General features: G+C 49.1%; 6 protein-coding genes across 6 annotated transcripts; 4 read left to right on the top strand and 2 right to left on the bottom strand.

The window, feature by feature from the left end:
• Window positions 1-616: 616 nt before the first annotated feature.
• HD556DRAFT_1442616 (uncharacterized protein) lies at window positions 617-4,051 on the top strand (the record flags this gene model as incomplete). The annotated part of the gene is made up of 10 exons (XM_041306480.1): window positions 617-902; window positions 951-1,462; window positions 1,521-1,722; window positions 1,781-2,009; window positions 2,059-2,194; window positions 2,243-2,418; window positions 2,479-2,575; window positions 2,631-3,093; window positions 3,147-3,347; window positions 3,393-4,051. The coding sequence occupies 10 exons, from the start codon at window positions 617-619 to the stop codon at window positions 4,049-4,051; spliced, it is 2,961 nt and encodes a 986-aa protein (XP_041160870.1).
• Window positions 4,052-6,039: 1,988 nt separating this feature from the next.
• On the bottom strand, window positions 6,040-8,306 carry HD556DRAFT_1442615 (uncharacterized protein; the record flags this gene model as incomplete). Its single annotated transcript, XM_041306479.1, has 8 exons — window positions 6,040-6,800; window positions 6,853-7,144; window positions 7,194-7,316; window positions 7,365-7,388; window positions 7,440-7,487; window positions 7,536-7,891; window positions 7,942-8,119; window positions 8,169-8,306. 8 exons carry the CDS (start codon window positions 8,304-8,306, stop codon window positions 6,040-6,042), a joined length of 1,920 nt encoding a protein of 639 aa, XP_041160869.1.
• Window positions 8,307-8,751: 445 nt separating this feature from the next.
• HD556DRAFT_1442614 (uncharacterized protein) lies at window positions 8,752-9,859 on the top strand (the record flags this gene model as incomplete). The annotated part of the gene is made up of 6 exons (XM_041306478.1): window positions 8,752-8,809; window positions 8,858-8,953; window positions 9,003-9,080; window positions 9,114-9,290; window positions 9,339-9,437; window positions 9,495-9,859. The coding sequence occupies 6 exons, from the start codon at window positions 8,752-8,754 to the stop codon at window positions 9,857-9,859; spliced, it is 873 nt and encodes a 290-aa protein (XP_041160868.1).
• A 186-nt stretch (window positions 9,860-10,045) lies between these two features.
• Window positions 10,046-12,448, bottom strand: HD556DRAFT_1307831 (uncharacterized protein; the record flags this gene model as incomplete). Its single annotated transcript, XM_041300063.1, has 6 exons — window positions 10,046-11,202; window positions 11,255-11,425; window positions 11,483-11,586; window positions 11,617-12,071; window positions 12,127-12,350; window positions 12,445-12,448. 6 exons carry the CDS (start codon window positions 12,446-12,448, stop codon window positions 10,046-10,048), a joined length of 2,115 nt encoding a protein of 704 aa, XP_041160867.1.
• Window positions 12,449-13,942: 1,494 nt separating this feature from the next.
• HD556DRAFT_1236249 (uncharacterized protein) lies at window positions 13,943-17,053 on the top strand (the record flags this gene model as incomplete). Its single annotated transcript, XM_041297810.1, has 6 exons — window positions 13,943-14,578; window positions 14,627-15,117; window positions 15,176-15,570; window positions 15,617-15,808; window positions 15,864-16,727; window positions 16,785-17,053. Coding segments are annotated over 6 exons (2,847 nt in total), but the record flags the coding sequence as incomplete, so codon positions are not given.
• An 884-nt stretch (window positions 17,054-17,937) lies between these two features.
• HD556DRAFT_1442610 (uncharacterized protein) lies at window positions 17,938-19,087 on the top strand (the record flags this gene model as incomplete). Its single annotated transcript, XM_041306477.1, has 6 exons — window positions 17,938-17,992; window positions 18,197-18,403; window positions 18,450-18,652; window positions 18,704-18,877; window positions 18,927-18,972; window positions 19,020-19,087. 6 exons carry the CDS (start codon window positions 17,938-17,940, stop codon window positions 19,085-19,087), a joined length of 753 nt encoding a protein of 250 aa, XP_041160865.1.
• Window positions 19,088-19,866: the final 779 nt, after the last annotated feature.

Genomic DNA, 19,866 nt, shown 5'->3' with positions numbered 1-19,866 from the left:
CCCGGCATGTTTCTTCTTTACCGGTTGACCGGTCTGATTGTCTTGAGGAGCTGTAGTTGATTGAGAAGCTATATATGAAATGGTCGGGTAAGTAATTCAAGCATTGGGTCATGACTCACGATGAACTACAGGTTGCGTACTCTTCTTGCTGGTGATGATGCGTGGCCGAATGAGCTTGGGGGGACCGTTTGTCACGGTCTTCTGCTGGATGGCCATTGCATCCTCGGCTGCAGCAATTGTCGTACGTGATTCATTTATCACTGCAGCATGTGCATCCTTCTCAGCTTGCTTCTGGGCCTTTTCAGCAGCGACTTCTTCCTTGGATCGGCGCTGCACTCGGTTTGCTTCCCGGACAATATTTCCAGGATGTTTGTTTGCATTGCCAGGGCGTGTTCTTGGACGGGACATTAGGAAGAGAGTGATGAAAGAATGAGGGACAATCAAAAACGAACGACTCAAGAAAAAAACTACTGACTAAGGTTCGTCACAAAGTTCAACACTTCAGGGTGAGCCTCGGTTTCAAGTTCTGTTAATTCAATCTGACCCGAAACGAACAAGTTCACACAGTGCCATTACATCGAGCTAGTACATCGTGTTTATCATTTCTACTAGCAAAATGATCCGACTGCCTTGTCGCATTCCTGGTTGCAAACGGGTCTTCAAAAATAAGTCAGGCCAAACGAAGCATGTCCGCACAGCACACAGCCTTTTGCACAATCGTGTAACCTTCCATCAAGCAGCTCCCGACCTTCGCTCTCCAAGTCTCGAGAATCCTGCCTTTGACGATCAACCTCCAAGTCCCCAGCACCACGACTTTGATGAAAACAATGATGGAGCGTTTATGCCAGAGGAGGGCCTGCAGTTGGGGCCACTGTTCCGGACGTTCCATCCTCTTCTTACAGGTAACTGATTCGCATCATTCACCCATTCAGTTCTCACTCATAGTACAGGCCGAAAGTGCGATATTCATGGCAACTTTATTAACCAGAATGCGCCTCCACCATCCAGAACTGAAGCCTCACCTACTGACTGGACGCCGTATGAAAGCCGGGTTGCATTTGAGACAGCAGAGTTCTTATATACACGTAACCAAATGTCTGCGGCTCAAATCGACACTCTTCTCGACCTCTGGGCAGCAACACTTATTCAACACAATGATAGTCCTCCGTTCACTGGCCATCGTGACTTATATGAAACTATCGATTCGACTCCCCTCGGTGATGTCGCCTGGGAGACTTTCACCATGTCTTATGATGGAGTCAAGCCAGCTGAAGACATTCCACCCTGGATGACTGCCAAATACGATGTGTGGTTCCGTGATCCGCGTCTACTTGTTCATCACATGCTTTCCAACCCTGACTTTGACGCTGAGATAGAATATGTTCCGTATCGGGACTATACTAACAATGATCAGCGTTGTTACAAGAACTTTTTCTCTGGTGATTGGGCCTGGAAGCAAGCGGTATGGATTTCACGCCTCGCAGCTCCTTTCCTTGAACTAATAGTACATTTTTATACAGGACATTATCGCAGAGGATCCAGAAACTCACGGATCGACCTTTGTGCCTTTAATCATTGGCAGCGACAAGACTACAGTCTCGGTCACTACGGGACACACTGAGTATCATCCACTCTATATGTCAATCGGCAACATTTTCAATGGAGTTCGGCGCGCACATCACAACGGTGTAGTACTGGTGGGCTTTCTGGCTATTCCCAAAAGTGCATCGTCACTTTGACGCACTGTTTTAAATACTGATTCGCATTATATGTACTATAGGCACAAAGGAACATTTGGACGACAAAGACTTCCGCAATTTCTGCTGTCAAATGTTTCACTCCTCGCTCGCCAAGATATTTGAGTCTGTGAAGTTGAATATGACGATCCCTGACATTGTGCGCTGCCCCGACAGTCATTATCGACGTATCATCTATGGGCTAGGCCCATACATAGCAGATTATCCAGAGCAACTCATGCTGTCAGGAGTTGTTCAAAACTGGTGTCCAAAGTGCGTCCCCTTCTGTTTGATTCATTAACTTACACTGACATTGTTCAAGGTGTCTAAATCATCGTAAGAATCTCGACAGCGGTGGTCCATCTTTGCTCCGGTGCCAAGAACACACCGACCTCCTGGTTCAAGAACTGCAGCATGCCCACCTCTGGCATGAATATGGCATCATTCAAGAGGTTGTGGTATGTTCTCATGTTTTGCTCAGATTAACTTCTCATTCGTTTTTTCAGCCATTCACAAATGATTTCCCTCGAGCCGATATCCACGAACTTATCTCTCCGGACATCCTGCACCAGATCATCAAGGGGACGTTTAAAGATCACCTTGTTAACTGGGTAGAAGAATATTTGTTACTCACACACAGGGCTTCATGCGCAGCTGAAATTATGGATGATATTGATCGAAGGTACGAGTCTTTTGTCAACACATAATCATTATCTACACACTGTACTCATTACTCTGACAGGATCGCAGCCATTGCTCCTTTTGCAGGTTTACGACGCTTTCCACAAGGGCGTGGATTCAAGCAGTGGACGGGTGACGACTCTAAGGCGCTGATGAAGGTATGTTGCGACTGAATTCCTTTATAATGCATAAGCTAATACTACTACTATCTAGGTATATATACCCGCCATCAAAGGACATGTACCTTGGGATGTCATTCGCGCATTTAGCGCATTTCTCGATTTCTGTTACATAGTTCGACGAGACACGCTCACAGAGGATGACCTCACCCAACTTCAAGATGCACTCAACCGTTTTCACCAGTACCGCGAAATCTTCAAGACGACAGGAGTTGTGCCTGACTTCTCACTTCCACGCCAACACTCTCTTAACCACTATTTCCTCATGATTCGACTCTTTGGTGCCCCAAATGGCCTTTGCTCGTCAATTACCGAGTCGAAGCACATCAAGGCCGTTAAAGAGCCTTGGCGTCGCTCCAGCAGATACAAAGCATTAGGCCAAATGCTGCTCACCAACCAACGCCTCGATAAAATAGCAGCAGTGCGAAGCGACTTTGAAGCTCGTGGCATGCTTCAAGGCTCGTGTGTATCTGATGCATTGCGTGCACTGAAAAATCGTGAGTGTTCATTGTATTTAAGGCTTTTTAGATTTTTAACTTGTAATATACAGGTAGTCGCGAGCTTCCAGACAATGACAGTGACGACAATGACAGTGATGACAATGACAACAACGAACTTGCGGACACATTACAGGCTCTTCCTGACCGTTTGCGCATCAACGAGCGACCAAATCAGTCCGTCGAGGTAGATGCGGCCGAGATAGTTGATGGACCTGCTGCCCAGGCTCACGTGGAACTTGCTGCGCTCCCCAGTAGGTCTTCATCTTTATCACACATTATTTGCTAAAACTTTCTAGTACCGGGTGGTGCGCATGATGTCTCTGCACTTGCACTCGAACTTGAACTCCCGAACTTCCCCACAATGATCCAGCAGTTCCTTTACGACCAGCTTCATGTTGGAGACCACGAGGCCCCCAATTTCGACCCTGTGGCAGCACCATCTTTCATGGGCCGAGTTTCGGTTTTCAGCTCGGCAGCAGCATCATTCCATGCCCCCAGTGACCTCAGTGGCACTGGAGGCATGCGACGTGAGCACATTCGGGCGACGACATCATGGCAAGGAGGTCCTGCTAGGCATGACTGTGTATTGGTCAGTACAAACAACGAGGTCAATTGTGGCTTGGATGGACTTGCCGTTGCAAGAGTATTGCGCTTTCTCGGTTTCAAGTACCGGACGAAATACCTGCAATGTGCAGTTGTTCACTGGTTCTCGTACATCACAGACAGCCGGGATCCTGACACTGGAATGCACATTGTTGCACCGTCGACTAATGATGATGGCACACCAGATATCTCACTTATCCATATTGATTGTATATTCCGCACAGCTCATCTTATTCCTCTCTATGGTGCTGATTTCTTGCCTCGTGAAATCACCCCTCATGACAGCTACAATGTATTTCGCGCATTCTACATCAATAAGTATGTCGACCATCATGCATTTGAAGTAGCATGAGAGGCAGGTTTGTCGTCATCCTCTGTCCTCCCCTTTTACAGTTTAATCATTTACCAGGACTATCTACATGAACCTTGCTTGCATCCAAGGTCATCTGTGACGACACTTACTCCAACAAATCACCGTCTTTTCGTATCCGCTTTCATGCTCGCATCCAAGGTTATCTGTGACGACACTTACTCCAACAAATCCTGGAGTATTGTAGCCCAGGGCATGTTCCAATTGCGAGAAATAAATCAGGTGAGTTGTCGGCCTAATTACCATTCACCATCCAGCAACTCAAAGCGCGCTTCCCCTCTGCTTGAGGATCTTCAGGTCACCGTCTTTTCGTATCCGCTTTCATGCTCGCATCCAATCGACATCTCCAGTGTCAACAGCATCACCCCCAACACCCCTGGGTATGGAGGACTGTACTGCTCCTATCACTGCTTTTGTCCGTTCCAGCCAGTCAAGTAACCATCATTATATTTTACTATTGTCACTTCCGTGCTCATTTTTGCACATCTCGATGACACCACTAATATATACACTTCCGCGGCAGTATCATTATTTCAGGACTATATAGAAATGTCCCTTTAGAAATAAAATTTGCTTATGCGTCTTTATTTTTCCTTATGTTTCTTGTTGTCCTTAGTTTAGAGTGATCGAAATTTCTTATGTTCCTTAACGGCCTTATGTGGCTTGCAAGTAGAATAAGGCAAAATAAGCACACTAACGTTTTCCTGATGAGTCCGTTGAAGGCAGGTCAACCCTTGACATGGCTGACGTGATTCTGGCCCAGCGGCACCTCATGGTGCGTGCATTCTCAACAACAGGAATCACAATCTGGACACGGTACGCTAGGTTTCAAATTCACATACTGCAGTCACTTTACCTTGTATAATACATACAGCCAAGGTTGAAAGTACCCTGTTCTGAACAGGCCAGCTGATGTGGGCCCATCAATATATTGTTATGTTAAATACAGGTGGGCCCATGTCAAGGGTATATGTGATACCAACAGTGGGCCCATAGTGTGTGGTATAGTAGATAAGTGTACACTTTCCTATTGCCTTTGGTAGGTATTATATGGTAGGTAGGGTATGAAATATATATCTGATATGAACAGGTGGGCCCATCAATGTATTGTTGTGTTACATACAGGTGGGCCCATAAATGTATTACTGTGTTAAATACAGGTGGGCCAATGGAAGTGTTTAGCTGATACAAACAGTGGGCCCATAGTACTGTGTAGTGTAGTATACCAGTGCAGACTGTTCTATTGACTTTGGTAGGTAGTGTATAAAGTATGTGCCTGATACGAACAAGCGGGCCGAGTGGGCGGTGGTACTGATATACACAGATAGGGCGAGAGTCTAAGTATATAGAACGATCATGGACATGGGTCGGTCAATCGGTTGGTGTTCAGCGAACAGCTCCCACAATACACCTGGCAGAACCGCCTCGGTCAAAAGGCACTCGGTCAAATATCGTGGATGAGCCAGTTGGTCAATACGTAGGTATTTATGGACGAGCATGCATGATGGACTTGTGAAATTAGTCGGTCAATAGGTTTTTTATAGACTAGCTGCTATTATGTGTGCTAGAAACACCTCGGTCAGTCAAGCTAATCTCGGTCATATATAATGTACGATAAATCGGCAGAAACTGCAATGGTTGTGCCAATATCATGACAAAATTATATAGAACAATTGAGCGGGCACATGCAGTATAATTTTATTGTGCCAAATCAATAAGACCAATATAATTTATGCCGACAGGCCAGGAGGCAAGAAGTATTCATAAATCAAATCTGAACAGACAGAAGTATACTCTGCCACGGGCACTGAAACACATCAAGATCAACTGGGCTGACATTTAAATCACACAGGAGTCAATGTACGATAGGATTCACATCAGAACTATTCAATTCAAAACCAAGTGATATGTAGATGTAATTCGCCGACGGACAAGTGATCTACAGTACAACTATGTAATCAACTGAGTGATCAGGGGGGGGAGTGTGTGGCCGAAGGAAAATGTGATCCACCTGGAGCAGGAGCTGACAAGGGACCGGCATGTGCTGACGCCGAAGACAAATTTCCAGAGATGGAAGTGCTGCCCTGCATGTCAGGACGACCGAAAGAGCGGGAAGCCGAGGTTTGACCGACGCCAACAGAAAGGGGGATAGGAGCAATGGAAGGACCAAACACGCCGTTCAAGTACCTCATGCCGAATGCGGTGGCAGTGGAATCATTGCCATGGCTCACCATCGGTGGTGGGAACGATGGATTGGCAAGGACCCGCTCCTGCCGAAGCTTCTCAACAAGACCGACAAGTCCATTCACCAATGTCACAGTGGTGCCGACATCAAGCTGCACGGCGGAAAGCTCGGCACGCATCGAGGAGATGCGAGCGTCAAAATCGTGCTCCATCGCATTCACCCTAGCAAGGGCATTGTCATCGGCCGTTTGCATGGCATTGACTTGAGCCGTTAAGGCGAGCACACGTTCGAGGATGGTAGGTGCTGGTGGCGCCGAAGGAAGGGAAACAGCATCGGCGACACGAGTTGGTGGGACATGAGGGACGGGCAAATCGTCAGTGTTCTCCAGCCAATGGTCGTGGGGGAAGTCGTCCGCAGAAGCAATGGCTCCAGGCTGGTCAACCATGATTTGATCAGCGGCCTCAGCCGACATCTCAGTAGGAATGTCAGTGTGCTGCTCGGCGTCGGTAACAAGATCCATATCGGCATCATCGTGGCCAGACACCTCTGCGAAGGTGAGTTAGAGCGTGTCATGGCAAAAAAAAACAAAATTACCTACCGGGATCCTCAACAGAATCCTCAGATTCCACCATGGGAGTCGGTGGACGTGCGCGCGAGGTTGCTCTGGTGGTCCTGGATTGGGCCTTGGACTTGGAGGCCGGTGCGGCCTTTGGCCGAGGATGTGACTTTGGAGCCCGCATTGTTGCAGGGCCGCGGGTATCGACCGACATCGGTCGCTCACACCGTACCTTCATAAAATGGCACTTGGCGCAGGACTTGATGGCCTGCCCCTTCCTGCCGACCACAACAAGGCAAGATTCCCCGATGCATCTGTCGCACGGTGGAGTGTACTGTGAACAAGTTAGTACTCTGTCACCGAAATCAACTTGCCTCACTGACCTCCTCCTCCTCATCATTGGCCCTCAGTGGCCGGCGCCCTCTGATAGGCCCGGCAATGTCAACAGCCTTTTCCTTTCCTTTGCCCTTTTGCTGGGCTCGGCCGATCTTTGGTTCGGCGGCCGGCTGAAGAGTCTTGAGTTCGGCAGATTGACAGGATGAGGTAAATCTCACCTGCTTGACGTGTTTCGTCGTACCCTGCAAAGTCCTCAGCGATAATATAGGCACTGGCATTACTGCCATGCTTACCTGTGATTTGACCGGCGCTACACCGGAAGATTCAGCAACCTTGGCCCGCTAATCTCATGTAAGTGGTTAGTTGAAAATGGTCAAAGAAAAACATACCTTGACTATGATGGTGCCTGTTGGCCGCCTGTCCTCATCCTCGGTGTCGGAGATGATAGCCTTTGACAGACGTTTCAACACCTTTTGCTTCTTCCTGCCCGACTTGGCATCAGGGCTGTCTTCTCTGGTTCTACGAGCCCCCCGGTCAGATCGTTTGCCCTTGTCAGTAATGGTGCTAGGAACAACGGGCTGTTGAGAATGACCGATGCGAGGGAGTGAGGCGATCGGCGGAACAGACAGCCTTGTGGGGGCTGGTTCTGGTGCCGGTGCCGGTGCAACTGCAGGTTCCGGATCAGGTGCCGGATCAGGCACATGTGCAGGTGCATGCCGGCAGGCCGGTGCAGCAGCTGTGTGTTCTGTGATGGTATTAGCGCACCCATTTGAAATGAAAAGAATGCCGACTCACGATATCCAGCAGTCTGTGGGAAGAACGGATGTGACTCCATACGATAATCGTTATGGCACACACGATCCCATTGGGGGACAAGACCTTGATTCATGGTCGCCCGGATTTCGGCGGCTGCAGAAAGGAGGAACGGCGAGATGACCGAGCACGTCCTGCCATGCTGCTGCAGCGCTTGAGACTGTGCATGGTGAGTAGGTACATAATAATGAGAGTGAAAAAAGACACACCAGCTGCCGCGCTATCTCATGCGCCTGATCCATCACTTCCCGGCCATCAGCTGCCCAGTGTGTGATTCGGCTAAGCGAATCGCGCAGAGATTTGTCGGCAAGCGCCAAAGCAAGATCGGATTCGTGTTGTGACGGCATGGTTCAGAATTGGCGCGAGGTGACGGCGACGATGTTGAATGTGAGTGAGGAATGAGAAAATGCAACAAAGGGCGCCACATTGTAAGGCCGCCGGAAATGGCCGAAGTACGGAAATGACCGAAGTACGAAATGACCGAAGTACGGAAATGGCCGAAGTGCGGCAGCAACGTTCGGACTTCTTCATTGTTTACCAACTGCAGAGTGTAAGTTCCCAAAGACCTCTATGGGTCCCCACGAGAATTTGGTTGACAACGCTCGAAGGCTACAGGACGACCGCATCAAAACCGACTGCAATTTTTTCGTCACTTGGGACCAGTGGGTGCCACCAAAGTTGTGCACAACTCCCTCCCCTCAAAACGGCCCGAAACACCATCAAACTCGCATTAGCCCTGAGCAACCGAATATATCCAGGCCATATAAACTAACAAACTATTTACTTTCAACTATGCCATCCTGGCAGACACAAACCGAAGCACTTCCCACCCAACATGCTGGTACTGAAAGTAAGTTTCATGTTAAATTTATCTTTAGTGGTTGTTGACAACAGTTAGTATTTGACATGTCCTGGAATTTCAAGGATGATCCAATGCCAACGGTGGAAAGACCGAATAAAACTCCATCGGCTGAACCGCACATGCGAAGCCAAGGTAACTCGAGTCCCTTTAGAATATTTTAGACATCTAACGAAGTGATTAGCGTTTGACATGTGTTGGGACACTGAGGTAACTCCGGCGCTGACTGATCCGGCGGAAGCGGCCGTACCACTGAAAGCAGGTGAATATGATCTATGATGGAATGGCGAGGAAGGTCTACCGACGATCGATTTGGCGCCGATCCTCCAGCCGGACACCGAAGAAAATGAGACCATCGATGTTACGGACACCAGAAAGAATAAGACCATGGATATCACAATACCCGGCGGAGCCGGTCAATACGATATGTGTTGGAATGACTGTGCATCTGCAGAAGCAGTGGGATATATAGGTGAGCATTGGTTATTAGCACTGACGACTGTGACTAAATATTACTTAGGCGATTTTGACATGTGCTGGGGCGTTTCACCAATGGCAGGAGATGATCACGTTGAAAGTGGTTTGATTGCTGCACCGGTGATTGACTTGGTCAACGCAGGTGGGTTCAAATGGTTTCTGAATGTAAGTCACAGACACTGACAATCAAATCCAACAGCGGACACTCAGGCATCATATGACATGTGTTTTGAAAATATATTGCCGACCACATCTCCAGCACCGAGTGATGGCTCGCCGAGTCAGACAGTCGAGGCAGGCGAAGAATTGCTGCGCCGAGCCAATTTGAGGCTGGAAAATATTGATGCTGCGATGAGTAGGTCTATGTGTCTTCTCATCATCGAACTCATGTCAAGGATCGCCGTGTTACAGGAGATGACCGAGGGCAACGTTGCAGAGATCTCTTGGACTGCCAACCAGGGTTTGATTTCTGATTACCAGGATGCCCGTAACCAATTTGTGACAGCCAGCGCTGATGTCGCGAAAATTGAACATCTGATGAACATGCACCTGCGAGATCGATGATCCCCTGCATATATTGCTACTAGCAATGAGGAAAATGGGCCGGGGACAGTCTCCAATTCAGTAGTGTAGAAGATTGAGTGGAGATAACAATGTATATATCATGTGTTTAAATACCATCTAAATACCAAACTCATTGAAGACCGAGGAGAATGGAACAAGCCACATAACATGTGAGACCGCCGACAACTACACATAGTCGGCATATCTCTTGGGCTTTTGTCGAATTCGGGCGCCAAGCCCGTTGTCAATCTTACTCCTTGTGCTCCTGGCTGGTGCATCAGATAGCGAGCGAGCCGCCGATCTGGTAGCCTTGGTCTTTTTGGGCGACCGGTCATTCACCGCCGGTGACCTGTCTCTGGCGGCAAGTGATTTCTTCGGCAACCGGTCATTTACTGCGGGCGAGGGCAACCGGTCATTCACCGCCGGTGACCTGTCTCTGGCGGCAAATGATTTTTTCGGCAACCCGTCATTTACCGCGGGCGATATATTCCTAGTTGCCTTGGTCTTCTTGGTCGGCCGGTCATTTGCCGCTGGTGTTGCCAGAAGATGTTCCATACCCCGACGAGTTGAATGTGGGCCGAAGCTACGAATGTGCTGGCCACGATGATGAGCACCACTTGCGTCATAGCCGGCTTTGGGTGCAGTGTTGCCACCACTTTCATCGGCTGATCCCTCGGTCACCTGTTCGATGGGCATGCCGGTCCTGCCTGCAGTAGTGGCTTGTCTGTTATGAGTAACTTTCCTGACCAACTCTACCACTGGTCGGCCCATTTGTGCGAAGTCTGTTGGCAGTGAGATGATGGCAGGCTCAATTGTAGCTCTCTTACGCAAGCTCTTCGGTCGCGGTCGGTCATCTGACTCTGACTCGCGCCCCACCTGGTCACTGTGTGCGGTAATTGCATCTTTCTCCACACGGTCGGAGGCATCGGTGTTGTTAGAGTCTTCATCAGCAGAACCGATATGAGCCTGTTTGATGAACCTCGGCGGCCTTTTTGGAAGTCTGGCCAATGAGAGTGCAGCAGCGGCCGATGACTTTGCAGTTGGCCTGGGCCATAAGCCCTCATCATCAGCATCACCATCAGACCCATCAGACCCTTCACCGACCGGTGAATGCATCTTGCCCTTGTCGTCAATCCACGCTTTGAACTTTAATGTTAGTCCAACCTGGTGGTCTTGTCGGTCCAACCAACATTCCAACAAGGCATTGGCTTCATTCCATTGCATTTTGGATGGGTCTGTGATCTTGATATCATTTGGCAGGTATGTGCTGGAGATGAACCGTGACTGCCCCTTCATTATGTCACTCCATGGCACTGGGACCTTCCGTTTTCCGCAACATATTCCTATGGCGGCGGGTGTCAGATAATGGCACAGGTCTTCTATCATACGGCTTACTGTAATAAATGGTGAGGAATGACCGAATCATTGCCTTCTTGACTTCAAGCGAGACACCCTTAATATCAGGCAATATCGGCAAATCCATACGGTCCAGGTCGAACTCGTAATGAGGCTTGGGGACTCGGCGAGTGCCTCCCAACAGTGTGCCGTCCTGGTCTTGATCCTGGTCTTGGTGGAGGCAACATGAATTATATGAAGCGCCTCTCAGATGGTCTTGAGACTTACCGAATTCATCACCAATAAAATCTTCCCATGCCGGTAAGATGACCTGCCAGTCCTTGCATTTCATGAAGCTGGATCCTCTTCCGAGGTGTTCATTGAAGTCAAACCTGCCAAACCATGTAAGCACAATGACCGACCGACCGAGCATATCAACTTGCCCAGATGTAAGCAGGGCGCCCTTCTCGTCTTTCCAGGATCCCAATACAAAGAGTCTCATACCGGCCTGAGTAAACATCTCTTTGGCGAAGTGCTTGATCATTTTTTCGCCCTTCTTCTTAGCTGTCTTGGCCTGGACTACAGGGTCAGGCGCTTGATTTGTCCACTGGTCGGCCTTTGCCCGGGCTTCCTCCAACTCATCATCATTGAGCCCTTTCATGATTGCCGTCATGGTAGGTTGATATCTTCTGAGGACTTCTTTCTGCTCAGGCTTCTGCCCAGTCTCCTCCTCGATTTCTTCATGTATTTGCTGAAGAATGTCGGCCTTCCGCTCCTCTTCGATGACTCGGCGGGCTGTCCATTTCTTTTGCAGCTTCATCGGCACTTTGGCATTAACCTTGGGTTTCTTGTGATTGTAGAACCACTGCCTGTATCTCTGTGCATGATGACTGTAATGCAGCATGACCCGAGATCAAAGCCGAAAAGCTTACCTCTTTTCGTTGCTTCAAGAACTCTTTGTCCATCTTTGGAGCAAAAAGTTTTGCCTCTCTGGCGGCCGCTTTGAAAATCTGTCGTTGCTCAGTTCCACTTGCCTTCTCCCAGTCCTCAACATGGGACTGCAGTGTGGTTGTCTCTTGGTCGTTCAACCGAGGCTGATCACCGGTGATTATCTTTGTCCGAGGCATATCACAGTAGGTAGCTTGGAGTAAAGAACCTGGAAATGTACGTGTAGGAGAGCGTTGATGTGGTTGATGGAACGAAAAATGGAAGGAAGCTCATGTGAGTTATGATTCACATAAGTGACACACCCATGTCATAAGTGAACGTAAGGGCTAGATTGTGCCGAATAGTGTGAGCCCTATCACTATAAGACTTATTGAGTGGTGTAGATGCATAGGTGGGTGGGTGGCATGAAATTGGAGGATCTGAAGTGCTCTTGACACATCATATACACAAATCACTATCGGTCATTGGAATTGCGCCGTGAATATCCATGCCAATGATTACCGAGAGATCAAAGTGACTATTACATACTAGGCATTGCATTTGGCAGTTGAATGTAAGCACTAAACCATTGTAGAGACTCATGCCTCTCATGGTGTGATATGGCAGTATTCACTAGGGAGTACACAGCACAAACTTGCAGCATCACTCTGTGTGCTATCTGCAGCTATCCCTATACGAGGCGCAGCTTTCCCATGCAACGCGCGCCATGCGCGCACCATTCCCGCGCTTCACGATGTATATACGCGCGCGCTTTCCCGCGCTTGATCGCCCTATAGCGCCAGCCTTCCGGAAGCATCCATCCACTGTCCACCAAGCTCTCTAGTGCGTGTATTTCCATTTCCCTTATTTACATATCATCCCACCTTTATTTATATCATGGACCCTTACTTACATATAGCTTTACATACCTTACTCGGTAGCGCTTCGGCTCTGCATGACAGCACTTAGGCGCCGTATATAAGCGCCAGCATTACATACTATTACCCACCTTCAAACTTTCGAACTTTGGACTCGACCTCCCACTTACCACCCACATACTACCTAGCAGAGTATAGTTGCAATCTATTCCTTGACACCTCGCGCTCATATCTCTTGTCTTGCATCATATCACCACTTAAGCAAACTCACACTTACTCTCACTTGCTTCCGCTCACGCGCGCGCGCTTCCCGCGCCTCGCGCGTACCTTCGCTTTCCCGCGCCTCGCGCGCACCTGCGCGCTTTCTCGCGCTTCGCATCAGCCGACCAGTAGCGCCTTCGGCGCGCACTACTAGATCCTTGCTGCACTCGCTTCCCCTTTAGGGTCGAACGCACTTGTCGTCTCAAGTATAGCAGACTAGGCAACGCGCGACCTTACAACATTTACAGATACAGTCAGGAGCTTCATTTGTTCCTCTCAGTATTGTTGTTTCTACACCGTCCCAAAGTCTAAGCATCTCATTCCAAACAACACATCCTGACAAACGCAGCACTACTTCCGTCCATGGTCAAGTCAAAGCCAAAGGCCTGGAGTCCTCCAAAGACATCCTCTTTGGTTCAATGGGAGAACAAACAAACATCTAGAGGAGATATGGGACGATTTGTCAAAGCTCGACGTTACAACAAAACAACATCGGTTCATTCATCCCCCAGAAAATCGCCTACAAAGGACCGATCTACCAGAGGACTTCATGAGGAGGGCGACCATGAACACTACGACCTAGGTGAATGTAACTTGAAGCCTTTTCATCTTCGCAAGTCCATGGCAAGCTCACCATTCACTTGCCTTGTCTCATGTGCTGACACCAAATATCAAGAGTCAAAATGACTATCTGCGCGAGTGGCAGTACAAGACCGAGGACTACTTAGACTTGCTCCTTCGGCGAGAGGGTCCACCTTCCAACAGGATGTGCTCTGTCTGTCCAAAGGATGGAGTCTACAGATGTCATGGCTGCATGGGTGAACCGCTCTTCTGTACCCATTGCTGTCGGACGTTTCACAGCCGCATGCCTTTCCATCGGATCAGTCAATGGACTGGGGGATTCTTCGAAGACACTTCCTTGACCAAGATTGGGTTTGAAGTCCACCTTGGCCATGCAGGCGAGCCTTGCCCCGGACTGACCGATGAGTGGTGCGACACAGATGATGAAGGAGACCAATTCACAGATGGCCCATGGATACCATTGGTTAATGATCCTCAGATGACTATGGTGGTGGATACGTCCGGGCTCCACTCCATGATGATCAGATTCTGTCAGTGCGCCGGTGCACTGAGCCCGGACATGCAACTATTTGAAACCGGCCTCTTCCCTGCATCTTTTACTTCGCCGAAGACAGCATTTACATTTGCGGTGTTGGACGACTTCCTGCTGGACAACCTGGAATGCGGGACATCGGCAATGAACTACTACAGTAAATTAAGAAGAATCACATCAAGCGTGTTCCCTCATCTGGTTCCAGTGAGTGATGTGGATTTCCTGCATTGCATTGCTCACAATAGCCGAAAGGACCGGTACAGAGAATTGATGAGGGTCGGCAGGCAGTGGAGACAAGTGAAGCAGCTCAAGTGGCATGGGTTTGGCCATGAGAAGCGAAAGCCGAAGGCAGGGGAGCTTGCACTCTTCTGTCCTGCATGTCCTCAGCCCGGTGTAAACCTCAGTATGTCAGACAGAAATGGATCCGACCCTGCATGGCTATATTCCAGATCTTTGGTCATGGATGGCAATTTCAAGGCCGAGCATTTACATCCCACCAATCCGACCGATGAAGTGGCATTGACTGACGGCTTGGGCTTCATGGTCAGCGACGCCCAATACAAAATGCATCTATCCCAGGCGCAGGACATTGTACAAAGGTCAGACTGTAATAACCACCGAGCAGTCAACCAAGCAAATGCTTCCCGCCACCGGCTGGAAGCCACAGGGATAGGAGGGTGTGCTTGCGCGAGACACGGGTGTTTTGTCCCTCATTCAATGGTGGACTTTCAGAAGGGGGAAAGGTTCGCCGTTCCAACTGCTAAATCGGCCAGGTTTAACTGATGAGTCGGCCGGTCAAAGACAAATGAATATGGATTACGCGCTGTGTCAAGCTCTGGGGTACAACACCGATGGTATTGATCGGGCATTGACTTTCTATGACATCAATTGTCAATACAACAAGCATCTGAGCAAGCGGATTGAGGACTCGCCCTATCTTGACCTTCCATGGGGCATGGAGATTATTCCTGGCATCGGGCTCTGGCATGTCCACGGCCATCAAGACAAATGCTATGTGCGGTATGCATCCAATTTCATAACAGGTGCCGCCAGAATCGACGGTGAAATCATGGAGACCCTGTGGGCGCCCTTGAACATCATATCACCGTCAGCAAGAGGGATGTCCACCCCTCACCGAAAGGAGTGTTTGGACTTTCAGATGAATGATTGCAATTTTATGAAGATGATACGCATCAGTGAGCAATATCATGTTATCCAGCTAGCAAATTCAAATGCATTTAGGCAAATTCCTTTGCCGAAAATTTAAGGAGGCCATGCAGGGAGTCCAAGACAGCCGACATGCATTTGACCGGTTGAGCGAGACCGCCGAGGATGACACCCTTGTCAAATGGGAAGCAGAGGCCACTGCTGCTGAAGATGACCGACTTCATAATCCCAGCTCCATGGATATATACGAAGTTCAGTTGACCAAAGGTCCATTGCAATGGGACTCTTGTATATTGAATATGCTGATGTCCTTGTGGCACAGCACCAACAAGAAAACAGCAAGAGTTGCACCTACTGAACCGTCAGGCACAATGGCCCGCTGGTGAGATTCACCGGGGTGCTGCAACTTGGCTGGCCTGTGGAATGACACTGGAGGAAGTGCAAGTAGCCCTCCTGATCGATGTCAACAAGTTGGGGAAACGGCCGACCGACAATCAGAAGCTGGCTATTGCCCGGCGTTGTGACAGATTGCAAGGTCAACTAGATGAATTTGTGAGGGTCGCACCGACATTTCTTGGCAATGAATTCAACAGCTGCGACCATTTGGACGGTATGACAGTTATGTTGGACGCAACAGAATTGGATTCCGTCGGATCATCATCGGAGGCTCCCGATCGGTCAGATGATGAAGACCAACGTAATATATCGGTGGAGTTCAATCCCGAGACCGTGGTGATTCCATTACCGTCAAACATCGGAATCGAAAGGTGCGCCGAGTGGGGCGTCTCCGACCTTGTGCTACAAGAAATATCCTTAAGAGAGGGCCAAGCAAACGATGCATTGCATGCTGTGAGGGTCAACTTGGCCAACAAGGCTGTTCTCTTTCGCACCACGGTTCGGTCAGCAAAGTCACAAGCACGGTCGACCAGAGCATGGGCTCGTGTGCACTCAGTTGACAGAGTTCTTAACCTCAACACACAGATCTACGCAAAATGCCGGAAGCAGCTCATTAATCTCGGTGCCGATGACTTATTGATGAAGTATCGGCTATTGGAGAAGGCCGACCTCAAGGCCACTACCGTGGTGGCAGACCCAAATGCCCGTGGTCAAAGAAATAGCACATTAGCCTGGTTTTGGTCCATTGACGTCGAGGGGGATTCTACCAGCAATGACTGGATGAATGAATGTATGTACTTCGCCGACCTACCTCTTCCTATATAGTCGTAATTTACTTGCCAAATAGTTTACCGTGTCCATTGGCTCAGGACATTGGCACTGCGAAATCGTTGGGAAGAGGAGCTACTGCTGGTCGGTCGAGAAATGACATGGACGGTTGCATTCTTTATGCATAAATCTCAACAATGGGTCCGCAGAATGCAGGAGGCCGATGCAAAGGACATCATTGGGCACCGCTGCTGTGCAGCCCGCCAGGCTAAAATGTATCTCCGACTATCCCAGCATGCAGAAGACAGCTTTGAGAGAACAAAAGGGGTGGCTGAGGTTGCGGAGTGACCGGGGTCCACATGCAGCTGCTAGATTAGTCATCAGTACAATGCTGATCCCCATAAAAGTTTTTTCCGTGTTGATGTTAACTACCACCATCATGTCCAACTCCCTAACATTGCATATGAACTGAGTGACTTTACTCCGTGGGATGCTGCCAATGTTCTAGAGTTTGCTACGTCTCGATTCGCCGCGATCTGGCTGGCTTGCGACCGAAACCACATCCCTCGAACGCCGGCTTACAAAGCCACCTTCATTTGGCATCTTCAGTGGGAGGCAGATGTAAGTACATCATCGTCCGTCGGTCGGTCGGCCATTGTGATCTTGTAGCTGATGCCAAATCAGTGTTTTGTATTCCAATATATTAACATATCAGTGGTCCTCAACATCCACCCAACCATGCCCGACCTTCTCTGCAGCATCATCGGCAGATTTACCCGATTCCAAACTGGAACCATCACAGCCGAGGAATTGCATGATGAATTCTTTCTTCACTGCTCTCCGCATCGCCCTGGATTGACGTCCCACCACTGAGTTGTTCCTAACTATCCCTATGATTGGTGGAAGGATCGCTTTGACCGCTTGAGTTTTGAGCTGCCAGTCTTGAACCTGCAAGAGGTCATGGAGATGACCCATGACCACTTTGAACAACTGGTCGGTCATTTTATCTCTCTCACTTTCTTTCTGCTTCATGATGATGGACTTACTCTCATGTCAATCCTTAGCCGCTGGGAGCTATCCTTGAACCGGGTCCTGCGGTAACCGGTCAAGTGGACGGTGAAGCCCTCTTCAATTAAATTGTGGCTGCAAGAGCCCACCTCCAACATCTCGGCGAATCAATGGCTTCCTTGCTGGAGCAGAAGGCCGGGATTGCCGCTGCAGCCGCATCCACCATGTCTCAACTTGAGGGACCGATTGCCGAGCTGGAGGAAGAGCTCTTAAATTCTGGTAGGCAATTGTCTGGCAAGGATTGACTTCACATCAATTGTGCTGTTCTATCGCCGATCTGACCCTCATTACCGGCAATGTGTGCATACTTACGAAATAGACATCGGTAGTATCGCCGAATTTACGTTCATGCTCTAAATGTATATAGTATTACTCAATGAATCTCGGTCCTGTCCCATATAAGCTAACCATCAATTATGCCAGTTGTTCTGCCCCCGCAGATGACTCCAATTCAGACTGACTGGGTGTTACATACCACAACCATCGCTGGTGACTTTGTGCACCAGCTGTTTGCTTTCCACGTTGGTCGCCAGCAACAGTCGGTCTTGCCTCCGCTCACATTGGATGTGCCAACCATGCTTGCATGTCAGCAGTTGGCCCGAGTTCTTGCTGATGCATATTTACACCCAAGTAAGTCATTCCTAAATATAATCAGTGGTTTCCTGACGGACCACAGTTCACCTTAATCTTGATATGATTCATTACAACGAGGCCCTCAACAAACGCTCTACCGGCCGGATCACAAAACATGAAGAGGCTCTGTCTAAAAAGTTCCCTCATAGTTCTCAACAGTTGCTTGACAAGCCCTCGGTTTTGGTGGATTCTGGTGGCCGGATTATCCTATGGTACCTACCAGACGCTATTAGCCTCTGGATACAAGTATGCCGATGTATTGTTGCTTATCGGCCAACATTCACACTGACACAACAGGCCGAGATGGAAGAAGCCACCATCGGCATGGGTCATCTCCTCAAGACAAGCATGACCAGTGGAGAAGAGACCCATTGGCGAACATACGCTGGGTATTTTCATAAGAGTGACCGGCGCCCGCTGACTCCCGGATGCATCAACATGGCTCCTTGCTGGTTCCAGCAAGGCCGAGAGGTCAGGCCTGCTTTTCCACTGTAATGTCTGCTCACTCCAACTGTTCCAGCCATATGGTTTTCCACCCACCGGTGCATTCGCTCCTGAGGTGTCAGGTACGCTCAAGGGGGAAGGAGCTCATATAGTTATAACATCCATGCAGCGCTCGGCGCTCCTGGCCTCTGCGGCTCTGCGGGTGATGCATCCAGAGTTATATTGGGCTTCGGTTAAAACCCAGATCAAACTCGCCCGATGGGCTATGGACAACGGCCACGATGAGATATATACTTGTTTGCAACTTTGGGCCTCGGTGCTCAACTGCGCAGCGGTTATTTGTAACCGGCAATGCCCTCTTCACAGAGATCCATGATCTCCTCCAGAGGGGTTCGACGTAATGACCAGTGTCGGCGAATATTACGACGGGCTCATGACCTTATCCAACCTCGGTATACAGTTGCGATACAACTCTGGCGCCATGGTTGCTTGCTCTGGACTGATCGTGAGGCATGGGGTCACATTCACCGGTGATCACATTGTGTGGACGTGGTTCATGCGCGATAGCCTTCACAATTTTGTGGGGACACCTCGGCCACAGTATGCAAGTTACATGAATGTAGATTGGGATTTCTCAGTTTCAGCCTAGACAAATGCGTGATTACATCTAATGGTACATTACAGTTACATTTAACTTTGTACATAGTCATCAAAATGTTCCAGATTCATTTGAATTGATGTTGAATTGTCAAAGCTGGCGACAGAGCGATGGTGCTAAAATGCGCCGACCAATGTGCAAAGGAGACCCGTTCCACACCGGCCCACCTGATAGAACCCGAGCATTCTCCTCATTGTCCCGGACGATTTTCTCAGGCATTCATTTTTATCGGCTCACCTGATGGCATAGAGGGTTTATTTTCATCGGCCGGCCTGATTGCATCAGTTTCAGCGGCCCATCTGCGATTATCAGGCAATTGTGTCTATCGGCCGACCGGATAGTATTGCTTTCATCGGCT

The sequence above is a fragment of the Suillus plorans genome (assembly GCF_016647745.1).
Source record: "Suillus plorans strain S12 chromosome Unknown HD556scaffold_24, whole genome shotgun sequence".
Classification (NCBI taxonomy): Eukaryota; Fungi; Basidiomycota; class Agaricomycetes; order Boletales; family Suillaceae; genus Suillus; species Suillus plorans.
Note: the sequence above shows the minus strand (reverse complement) of the source record. Positions and strands in the feature narration are given on the sequence as shown.